Source organism: Girardinichthys multiradiatus, chromosome 10 (genome assembly GCF_021462225.1).
Source record: "Girardinichthys multiradiatus isolate DD_20200921_A chromosome 10, DD_fGirMul_XY1, whole genome shotgun sequence".
NCBI lineage: Eukaryota > Metazoa > Chordata > Actinopteri > Cyprinodontiformes > Goodeidae > Girardinichthys > Girardinichthys multiradiatus.
Genome location: NC_061803.1, coordinates 29,504,904 through 29,517,286, shown reverse-complemented (window position 1 = coordinate 29,517,286; position 12,383 = coordinate 29,504,904). Strand labels below are relative to the sequence as shown.

The 12,383-nt window shown below is 39.8% G+C and overlaps 1 protein-coding gene across 1 annotated transcript in view; it reads right to left on the bottom strand.

Annotated features, from left to right (window-relative positions):
- dnah9 (dynein, axonemal, heavy chain 9) overlaps positions 1–12,383 on the bottom strand; it is a 274,955-nt gene that overhangs the window by 185,611 nt on the left and 76,961 nt on the right. Inside the window, exons 34-35 of the mRNA XM_047377712.1 lie at positions 11,371–11,475; positions 629–786 (exon numbers count right to left, since the gene is read on the bottom strand). Of these exons, the coding sequence (XP_047233668.1) occupies positions 629–786; positions 11,371–11,475 (263 nt within the window). The remainder of the gene's footprint in view (positions 1–628; positions 787–11,370; positions 11,476–12,383) is intronic.

Sequence of the window (12,383 nt, the reverse complement as noted above, 5' to 3'; positions counted from 1 at the left end):
TAATTTGTTTGAATATATAGTTTGGAATGAGAATGTGAAAAAAAAGGGTGCTGAAAAAATAAAAATGTAGTTTTTTTGGAAAAACTGTAGTTTTACGACCAAATATAAAATAACAACCCACATTTTCAATTTCAAGAATAAATTAAACATTTCAATAATTGTGCCAAACTGTGCCAAAGTGTGCCAAAATAGCACCATAGGGGACTGCCTAGATTTGTTTCAGTCTAAACATGTATTCTTTGGGTTGACACCAGACTGGCTACAGATGTCACTCAGATGGTGTTGTTACAATTTAGTGTGTTTATTTTCTTATTTACAGCAAGAGTAAGAGGTTTTGTATGTAAACATCTGTTTGTTTTTTTTTAGGCAGAAATACTTTTTTGGGCATTTAAACCTTATTTACTCAGGTCCAGGATAATTTACTCTCAAATTTTCACATCCACGTCATCCTCCAGTTTAGGCATTGTACAAGTTGAGACATGCTTTGTAAAGTATGAGTATGCATTTTTGGGAAAACAGACCCTCAGGCTTAAGAAGTAAAATCTCAGTAGCCAGACAGAATGAAAAACCTGATCTCATGGATTATATCCTTAGACAGAGGGTGGAATAAGGATTGGTTTAGACTTACCTGAAAAGAGCCTTAAGGTTCTCAGGAAGCTCTGTTCTACCGGCGTAACCAGGATTCATTGTGATAAAAATCCCCACTGAAGGACAAAGATTCACCTCCTCTCCCATGAAGTTAAACCGTTGCTTCTTATTACGGATGGCATCTTGGATGCTTTTAACCTGTATACAAACCCAATGCATAGCACAAAGTATTTTTCTCATGTTGAAAAACCTCCATCCCTAACACTGGTCAAATATACAGTGGGATTGAAATAAATAAAAACATTGTCTGTATGGGGTGACTTTGCTGGTGCCTCACAATAGAAAGTCAGATCCAAGCTGGAGTTTCTCTGTAGGGTTAGCATGTAAACTGTGCATGTGTGGGTTGTTGCCAAGTACCAAGAAGTCATCTCACAGTCTAGGATTGATTAAAAGTTGTAGTGTGTCTGTGTGTGTGTTCGCCTCTCCACATGGATCAATTGCTGATGGAACATCAGCCATATGTGAAAAAGTAATTTCCAATTAAACGGTAAACCAGTAACTTCAATGAAGTCTTTACGATATTGCAGTGGAGGCAACTCTTCTTTGCAGAGTTGTTTTAATTTAGCCACATTAGAGATATATTTAATCATGAACAGTCTGTTTTAGGTCATGGTCCCATCTATTGTCCAGGTCCTGAAATAGTAAAGCAGCCCTAGACCACCACACCACCACCATTATATTTTCACTGTAGGTACTATGTCCTTTTTGAAATGACATGTTAGTTTCACACCAGATGTATAGGGACCAATAACTTCCAAAACATTACTCTTTTGTCTCATCAGTTCACATAATATTCTCCAGAGGTCTTGTGGATCATTAGGATGTGTTTTTTTGGCAAATGTGAAACAGGCCTTCTTTTTAATCAGCAGCGATTTTTGCGCAGTCTCTTTCTTATTATTAAATCTTAAACTCTGACCTTTATTGAGGCAAGTGAGGCTGGCAGTGCTTAATACCTTATTCTGGGTTCTTTGGCTTTCCAAAATACTGCAAGAGTGCATTGGCAACTCATTCAAGAGATCACCAGCCACTCTAGTAAAGATTCCCCACTACGTTTTCTCTAGTTGTGGATAATGGCTCTCACTGTCATTGGCTGGAGTGCCAAAGCATTAGTACTGGCATTGTAACCCTTTCCAGACAGATAAATGTCAGTGACCTTGTTTAGTATCTGTTGGATCTGATCAGACCAGGGCATAGCCAATGAAATTTCCCCGAAAAATGTGATTAATCACAGCTGATTTATAAATTAACAAGGCAGGCAATTATATTTTACATGTAGTTTGCATAGCTTATTTTCTATAAATAAATGTCATCATAATGTGAAATGTGTATTTTGTATTTAGTCTGTTCTGTAACAGTCAGTTCAGATCTGTAACAGGGTAGATACTTTTTCACAGTACAGAGGAATAGTCCAGAGGGATAGACCTATTTCAGTGAAGAGAAAAAAGCAGCCTTAACTCCTCTTTCAAAATCGAAAGGAGCTTCATCGCACTGCTGTTCTTCTGCCTAGCCAGGGGGCTGTAGAGAGTAACCGTCCAGCTCACTTAATGTGTACCCCACTGTTAAAGTTTGCAGTGAGTACAGCCTCCTGCAGAGAACAAACTGGCTTTTTTACCACCTTGTTCAGTAATTTGGCATTTTTATCTTTGAGGCAAAAGCCCCTAACACAGCAGCATAAAAAATGTCACCCCTTGCCACCACAGTGTGATTAAAAGTTTGCAGCATCTCATCACACACATTAAGGGAGCTCTGGATCTCCAGGAAGCAGAGGGAGCTCTGCCCCTGTTTGACTGGTTCAGGGTCCAGTTTATTGAGTAAACGCTGTTAATTCTCTTGTATTTGCTGGATTTATGTAGTATGGAGACTCGCACATGGGATGGTCTAAAGAATTTTAGTAGACTATTTTGCAGGGGAACACACATCAGGAGTGCTGCAGTGCTTATTGGCAGCTTTAACACATCGGACACATTGTGTTAGAGAGACAGAATAGACAGATGTCAACCATAAATGGTTTTAACAAAAGTGGGGACATTGTGCTATAGAACAGGTTCAAAAATAATTGTTCGGCAGAAAGCATGGTAATTGTCCACCAACCAGATGCTGCCGCTGAGATTTGTTTGATAACAACAAAGGGGATGTATTTTCAGACATGTCACTGATGTGTGTTTCCCTTTAGGGTTTAGTTGGTAATTTACAACTAACTTTCAAGGTAGTTTTGGGGTACTTAATGGGTGCTTTTTGGTATACATTTAGAGTACATACATGGTGCTTTCGGCATATTAGGGATTTACTTATTTAGGTCAGCTTTTTTATGTATTGCTACTAAAGTCTTTTATTGATTTCCTCACATTTATTGCCACACTGTAAATTTTCTACCCATCTTTGCACATCAAAAAACTCAACTTTTCACAGCCTTTGTATAAAATCATGATCCTGATCACCATTGACATCTTCTGCCTAAATAATTTGCTGATTTTACTAACACTGTATTGACCCCGTTTAAAGCTGTTTATGATAACTTAAGGTCCTAAAAGTACAAATAAAAAAAATAAATAAAATACATAAAAATTACTTAGCCTCCTTCTTTGCAATATAAAACAAAAAAGGTGTAGTTATTTAATGACAAACAGTATTTTCACAATTTTCCTTAATGCTTTGTTTGGTGCAGCATGTGTACAGGTCCTTCTCAAAAAAATAGCATATTGTGATAAAGTTCATTATTTTCTATAATGTAATGATGAAAATTTAACATTCATATATTTTAGATTCATTGCACACTAACTGAAATATTTCAGGTCTTTTATTGTCTTAATACGGATGATTTTGGCATACAGCTCATGAAAACCCAAAATTCCTATCTCACAAAATTAGCATATTTCATCTGACCAATAAAAGAAAAGTGTTTTTAATACAAAAAACATCAACCTTCAAATAATCATGTACAGTTATGCACTCAATACTTGGTCGGGAATCCTTTTGCAGAAATGACTGCTTCAATGCGGCGTGGCATGGAGGCAATCAGCCTGTGGCACTGCTGAGGTCTTATGGAGGCCCCGGATGCTTCGATAGCGGCCTTTAGATCATCCAGAGTGTTGGGACTTGAGTCTCTCAACGTTCTCTTCACAATATCCCACAGATTCTCTATGGGGTTCCGGTCAGGAGAGTTGGCAGGCCAATTGAGCACAGTGATACCATGGTCAGTAAACCATTTACCAGTGGTTTTGGCACTGTGAGCAGGTGCCAGGTCGTGCTGCAAAATGAAATCTTCATCTCCATAAAGCTTTTCAGCAGATGGAAGCATGAAGTGCTCCAAAAGCTAGCTGCCTTGACCCTGCCCTTGATAAAACACAGTGGACCAACACCAGCAGCTGACACGGCACCCCAGACCATCACTGACTGTGGGTACTTGACACTGGACTTCTGGCATTTTGGCATTTCCTTCTCCCCAGTCTTCCTCCAGACTCTGGCACCTTGATTTCCGAATGACATGCAGAATTTGCTTTCATCCGAAAAAAGTACTTTGGACCACTGAGCAACAGTCCAGTGCTGCTTCTTTGTAGCCCAGGTCTGGGGAATGCGGCACCTGTAGCCCATTTCCTGCACACGCCTGTGCACGATGGCTCTGGATGTTTCTACTCCAGACTCAGTCCACTGCTTCCGCAGGTCCCCCAAAGTCTGGAATCGGCCCTTCTCCACAATCTTCCGCAGGGTCCGGTCACCTCTTATCGTTGTGCAGCGTTTTCTGCCACACTTTTTCCTTCCCACAGACTTCCCACTGAGGTGCCTTGATACAGCACTCTGGGAACAGCCTATTCATTCAGAAATTTCTTTCTGTGTCTTACCCTCTTGCTTGAGGGTGTCAATAGTGGCCTTCTGGACAGCAGTCAGGTCGGCAGTCTTACCCATGATTGAGGTTTTGAGTGATGAACCAGGCTGGGAGTTTTAAAGGCCTCAGGAATCTTTTGCAGGTGTTTAGAGTTAACTCGTTGATTCAGATGATTAGGTTCATAGCTCTTTTAGAGACCCTTTTAATAATATGCTAATTTTGTGAGATAGGAATTTTAGGTTTTCATGAGCTGTATGCCAAAATCATCCGTATTAAGACAATAAAAGACCTGAAATATTTCAGTTAGTGTGCAATGAATCTAAAATATATGAATGTTAAATTTTCATCATTACATTATGGAAAATAATGAACTTTATCACAATATGCAAATTTTTTGAGAAGGACCTGTATATTTAAATTTGCTAGCATGACAAAAAATATACAGTACATACAGGGAGCTGTTTTTCTTGATGTAAAGTGAATGCGAGTATTTATATCACTGCACTTTTTTGCATTTTGTAAGACAGTATATTTTTTTGGGAGTTGTGATAGACTAACACAAAGTAGTTAAAAATTATCTCTTTAAAACATTTGATTATCTGATAACCAACTACAACTACACAAACCTACTATTAGAATATTTAATGAGTACCACCAGATAGTTAAAATAATCAATAATAATAATAATCAAATTATTAATGCAACAATTAAAAAAAACAACTGTCTGATCAAGTTTAAGAAATGATAACGGCGCTGCTATCTGCGCTGGATGAAAGCACACAGACTGGAGATGCACACATAATAATCTGAAGAAATCACACAATTTAAATATTGGAAATACTGGTAATGATACAATGTAACCAACCATTTGCCAAAAAACCAAGTTGTCAACTTTTTGTGTTGACATCTAAGTCAGAAGTTTGATCATCTAGCGAAATATTCCTTCAGACTCCTTGCTTCAATGAGGAAAAAAAACGTAACTAACTTGTTAAGCTAACATTACCTACAGAAAAGTCACTATATTAACTTTGACTCATCATTCTATGCGTAAATCTAAATGTCAAAAGGAATCTATTTTGTTGCATTTCTGTCCATAGTTATAAGCCAAGATGTTTTACATACTGGCTTCTACTGCTTTTTGATCACCTTGTAATTTAAGAAAGCAGATGGAATGTATTATGTACTTTTTCTCTTTTTGTATTACATTGATGGATTATGGATAGTTACAGTAAAATGGCAGGAAATAATTCTAACTTTACCTGATTCAAGAAATGTATAAGTGACACTTTGTAACAAACAGTGGAACCTCTAAATACAAATTTGCTTGTGAAAACAAATGTTCCTGAAACATAGACAATTAAAACTATTAGATCCAATCCTCACTCAGACCAGCTCTATTCTAATTAAATCATAGTTTTCTTTAATGTAAAATAGTGCTTCATTTTAAATAATAACATTGTTAGAAGCTTTGTATTCGTGATATATTCATGATAATTAGTACAGACAAAGAACATATTTTCCTGTTTGACATAGCGGAGAAGTGCGGATGTTAAACATAATGTTTTTTTGTTTTTTTTTGTTGTTTTTTTTAAGAGTGATAAACACTTCTCTTGTTACTTTTTGATAAACATCACAGTTTTTTTTTTGTCTTAGAGCATTTTGCACTGGGTGCATTAGCTAACACAATGCCTGTCGATATTTAGTACCGGATGTTTATGGGCTTGCAATTAAGGATCTCTAGCTTTTCACAGCATTTAAAATGTTGCTTAAAGCGTTCTAATATTATTGTACTTATTATACTTAGTTATGCTGAATAGTAACCTACTCTTTCTGTTGTTGATGCACAGCGTTTTTTTTAACATTGTGCTTATCTACTTGATGACAAACAGGTAAACAACATGGGATGAGATAAAGCGTGCATGTTGCAGCAACAGGAGGAGAAAATACTGACAAATGGCTAGAGGCAGTGGGCTGGTTTGATCTAAGGCACAGTTCTGTCATTGTATGCCAAGTGGGATTCTATTGCAACATACTTTCTGTTTAATGTAAGATACACTATATTGCTAAAAGGTATTTGGTCAGATCAACAAATCATTGAATTCCGGTGTTATAATCACTTTCATGGCTGCAAGTGTATAAAGTTTGATGTGGAAAAACGTGACTGGTCTGCACAGAGATCTGACCTCAACCTTCTTGAAGACATTTGGAATGAATTATGAACACACTCCTAAACCTTGTTGAAGATGTTTACAGAATTGTTACAGTTGCTATTGCTGGTAAGGAAGCCATTTGGTTAACTGGATTTTGTTTATCTGATCCAAATTAAAATGTAGCTTACTGTTCTTTTTATTTGTGAAAAAACAAATTTTCCTTCCTGCACACAGTTATGACGTACTGTGTTCATGATTATGTTGGTCTATCACATCAAATCCCGGAAAAATGCATAAATGCTTGCAGCTGGAACATGACAGAATGTTAGGAAAAGTTTGAGTGGTGTGAAAACATCTGTGAAGCTCTGCATGCCCACTTTTATTCAGGTAAACCTGCCTTCTTTAATAACAGAGTGCCCCTCAATTGTATTAGCTGACAAAACACTGTGGGAAAGACTGGTAGAATTTGTTAAAAAAAATTTATGGAATGACCTGCCTGACACCACTGATTCATTATGTAAGCAACTCACACCCTGATTGAATTTAAACTGTTAATTAATACAGCAAAAGACTACTCTCAGTTGCCACCTATTAGCATTAGATTAATATCAACACGTCCCACAGTCAGTTTGTTACAGGCTGTCAAACCGGTGTGCTTCATGCACCTTTCTTTTATAAATAGACACGATTTTAACAGGAATATGAGCATGTTATCAAGCAGGGTTTACTGGATGGGTGAACTCCCAAGGCTCTCTGCACGTCTGCATCATGACTAAATGAGTTATCAGGGTGAACTTTCTCTGTGCATCCTGGCCTAAAACTGTAAATCCCTGCTTATGAATTTAACATGTGAGCGGTTAAAGAGCATAACAAGTCGACAGCTGGAAAGAGAAGGAACATCTCTTCATGGATGAGTAGTTGACTACAGATCGCTCAGTCATACCAACACAACAGAGAGAGAGGGGAAGGGGTGCAAGAACAAATAGGGCAGCTGTGCCACACACACACACACACACACACACACACACACACACACACACACACACACACACACACACACACACACACACACACACAAGCGCATGTGGTTTTATGTCAAATGAGAAAAGGGAAAATTAAAAACCTTAAATACACTTTTTACAAAGTTTAACAGATGTTTGGCTTATGGAATTTGGTCCCCAGATTAACTCTTTAAATGTACACTAATCAGGAATAACGTTATGCCCATCTACCTAATAGTATGTTGGGCCCTCTCTTGCTGCCCAAACAACATCCTTGACCTGTTCACTTACAGACTTAAAGTCCCTAAAGGTATACTGTGCTCTTTGGCCTCAAGAAGTTAGCAGAAGATCCATGGATTGAGCTGGTTTGTCCAGCATATCCTACAAATGGTCCATTGGATTGTGACCGGGGTTATTTGCAGGTGAGCTCAACACTTCAGACTTGTTGTGCTTCTTAAAATGTATCTAGCTTTTTCAGCAGGGTGCCATACACTGCTGGAATACATCTAGGTGAATGGCAATATTAGAGTTTCCACAAAGTTGCCATAAAGTTGTTCTTCAGCAGAATAAAAACAAAACCCGAGCATTATTTTTGGACCAAAGGCGGAGTGATCAAGAGTCAGCACAAAGCTCCAGTTACTACAGCTAGAAACCACAGATCAGGCCCAAAATCTGGTTGTAGTGATGGACTCAGACCTGAACAACCAGAGGCACATAGAGACAATTAATAAGTTGGCCTTCTTTCACTTGCAGAACATTTCATTAAAGAACTAATGCCCCAGCAGGATCTGAAAACTCATCCATGCATTTATCTTTAGTCAATTGATTACTGCAAGAATGTCTTAACAGGTCTGGCTAAAAAGTCAATCTGCAAAATGCTGCTGCCCCTATCCTCACTGGCCCTACATTGCCTCCCTGTATCTCAGAGAATATACTAAAATACTACTGTTAGTTTATAAGTCAGTGAATGGCTTAGCACCAACATGCATTAAAGATTTATTGCTTTTGTATCAACCTTCCAGACCACTCTAGTCCTCTGGTTCAAGTCTACTCTGCATCCCCGGAACCAGAACCAAACACAGAGAAATGGCATTCAGTTCTTATGCTCCACTAATCTGTAACAAACGTCCAGAAATCTGCAAAAATGCTGAATCCTTAAGTTATTTTAAATCACGGCAAAAACCCATTTGTTTGACCCCACATTTGATGGGGGGCCTAACCTGATCCAGAGAGGGAACAGCCCGAGACCCTACCTGAAACAAAAAACAGGCACACTCAGTCACAATCACACATTCCCACCCAACGTAAAGACAAACAACAATGGACGTCGTACACTCACTCACTCACACCTCACACTCCCCATACATACTCTATACTCCCAGGTCCAGGTGCCGATACCCCAGAGGGACAACCAGCCCCCGGACCCTGGAGATGGACCCCTTCCCTCCAGGGGTGGAGACAGGCAGACCACCCCAGCACCTGAACCTAGTCTGGGCTAGCCCGGGTTCATGCCTGAACCTGAGTGACCCAGGCCCGGACCGCGACCCCCCACCCCGACCCCAGTCCTCAACGACCCCCATCCTCATCCGGAGAGGGGGACATGTACAAAAGAGGGGTCTACATGGTCCAAACTAGCCAGCCAACCAGAGCCGCCACAGAATAAAATAGTCCCAACCCCCCAGTGAATTCTGATCCCAACCCCATGAGCCCCCCACCCTCAATTAACCCCAACATGAATGTCCCCACAGGGCCACCCCCAACCAGGACAGATATCAAACACATGCCCTCGAAACCAAATGCCATGAACCGCCTCCCCACAGCACATGGGCACACCCCCACAGGTGAGCTTCATCCCCGAAAAGCAGACAAAGCAACACCCACACAGCCCAAGCTCTACACACAGCCCCACTCCAAGTACCCCCGCCGCGTCCTGCCCCCACCACACAGCACGCCGTGATGGCAAGGCAAGGGCCACGTGCATCGCTACCGCAGCCCCCGCCCACAGGCGCAACAGGGCAGACACCATGGAGCCCCGAGCCCACAACGAAACATCCGACCCCACACCAAGACGGGACAAACTCACCCAGCAAGAGGTCCCCGACCAGCGGCAAGCACTCTGGGCCTTCTTATAATAATACATACTGACCCTTGCAGATGAGAAAACCCCACAAGAGCTGCAGTTAGGAGATGCACGTACTCAGTCGCCCAGCCATCACATTGTAGCCCGTATCAAACTCACTCAAATCCTGACACTTGCCTATTCTTCTGCTTCTTTGACAGCAAATGTTCCCTTGCTGCCTAATATGTCCCATCTAAGGGTTATGACCAGTCATTGATCATAGTGTAAGTCACATGTATGATTTGTGTAAGCCACTATCGGCAGTCCAGGTTTGTGTTGATTGTTAAAGAGGCAGAACATTTATCTTTATGTAGTTCTGTGTGTCTGCCTTCTGTTTGCCTTTGTTGGTTTGATGTCAAAGCGCCCCCACCACCTGTTCTAGCCGTCCTGAGCAGCAGCTGAGTGTGGCCCTGTGCAATGCTTGCTGCCCCTGTTCTCAGACGATGGATTAGGTGTGTGCTCGCATAGGAAAAATGGCTCTGTGTTGGCTCCACTCAGGAAAGCTGAGTGCTGAAATGGGCCACCAGCTGTCACAGCACGAATTTGATGTTCCTCTGTTCACAAGGTCTGCTCTTCCATGTCTAAGCCGACGTGATTTATTATTTATTGCACCATGCAACACCTATTCATTCTTCTGGCACTTTAAAATTCTCTAAGTACTGTGGACTTTCCCAGCTTATGGAGAAAGACTGCTTGACTTTCATCTCTTCTTAAGAGAGATGAAGAGAAGGGTAAAGAAGTGACTGTTGGCTCTGGCAGTGAATAACAATGGTTTGGGAAGCTATATCCATTATCTCCACTATCATTATGATCACAATCAACATTGTTATCAACTGTACACTGTTTACAATGACAGTGCTGCACATATTTAAAGTGTCAAAGGTAACTGTATGCAGCATTTGAAAACACCAGAGAACCTCCTGAAGCCATGAGGACCATCTGGTTGATAAAATCCAAGATAGCAGGGAATGCTAACTTCAGCTGAACACACAGAATATGGCAAATTTTACAAAACAATGTCCTATTATCAAAACTCTTTATTTTACAAGCAACTGGTCTGTGTTCAACTGAATGAAATCACTTGTAGTATTAGTTTTGGTGTGCTATTTAAATTGTTCTTCTTCAATTTGATGATTGCAAACAGCTGCTAGTTTGGATATTTTGTCACTAAACCCTAATTGGGTTAAATAAAATTAGGTCCAATTTGTTTTCATTGGAACTTTATTTTACAGACCAACACCATGTAGTGCTTGATCGAGATGTTAAAAAAATTATGCAAGATTCTCAACATTTTTACAAATAATCATCTTAAAACTGTGGTATCCTGTGTTTTGTTTTTGATAGTTTATGCACATTGTGATATTGTATTATTATGTTTAATATCTCTGTATTTTATTGTACTGCACTTTGGTTAATGTATGTTGTTTGAAATGGGCGACATATACATTTCACCTTAGTAAGTGCTGTTTGTTGGGACTTATTCTTACTTAGTTCAATTACAATTGTATTTTCAGTTTCACAAAAGAAAAAAAAGAAAAATCATTCATATTGCTTCGCGGGCACATATGCTTGTCTAGTTATGATATTTCTACTTTATTGAAGAGTAACATGAAGTGGTGTTGTTCTTACCTGTACAGCTACAACAGACAGCACCTCCACAGAAATCCTGTTAAACTCATCGAAGCAGCCCCATGCTCCTGTCTGAGCCAAGCCTTTGTAGATGTTCCCACACGACTGATGGACAGACAGAGACATGAGTAAGATGGATATGTCAGGTGAGCGACTAAGCCATTCGCAGGCTCATGGGACACATAAAATATTGGGCAAGGCTAAAACAAAAAATTAGTTTTGAACAGACTGTTTTTATCTTGGTGTATCACAGATAAATAAATAACTGCTGAAGAAAAACTAAAAGAGGATTTTATTTATGTTTCAGACAATGGAAAAAGGCTCTAATGTAGGTCTGCTTTGTGAAACTACTGTCCATCCATACCAAAACAAAGCTAAAGGAGCCGTCCAGGACATACCCTGATTAGATGGCCACACCCCTGTAAATGATTTATTTCAATGTGTAGAAGGAGTGGCAGAGCCCCCTATCCTTAGAGCCCCTTATCAGGACTGCTTAAGGCAAACTGGAGTCTTCCCAGCTTCTTTCAATTGAACACAGCTGAAATAACCCAAAACAAAATCCATCCATATATTGATTGGTTATGAAAATAGTACTTTTTTCAAGTACCTCTTGTACTTTTTTTCCATTTATTGTGTTATGTGCCAAAACAACCTCTGACAAAATCCTGACCAAATTATTGAATAAAACAATAGAACTGTTTGTGAGCTGACTGGGGAAACTGTGGCTCAATGGGTAGAATAGTTGCCTTGCTAACTGAATGTTGTGGGTTGATTCCAGCTTCCTCCTGCCACATGTCAATGTGTCCCTGTACAAGGCACTTAACCCCAAGTTGCCAACTGATCTGCATATCAATCTATGAATGTGTGTGAGTGATCAGTGTGACCAGAAAAACTACATAAATGTATCACAAGTTTAGAAATACAGTACAGACCAAAAGTTTGGACACACCTTCTCATTCAAGGAGTTGTCTTTATTTTAATGACTATGAATATTGTAGCTTCACACTGAAGGC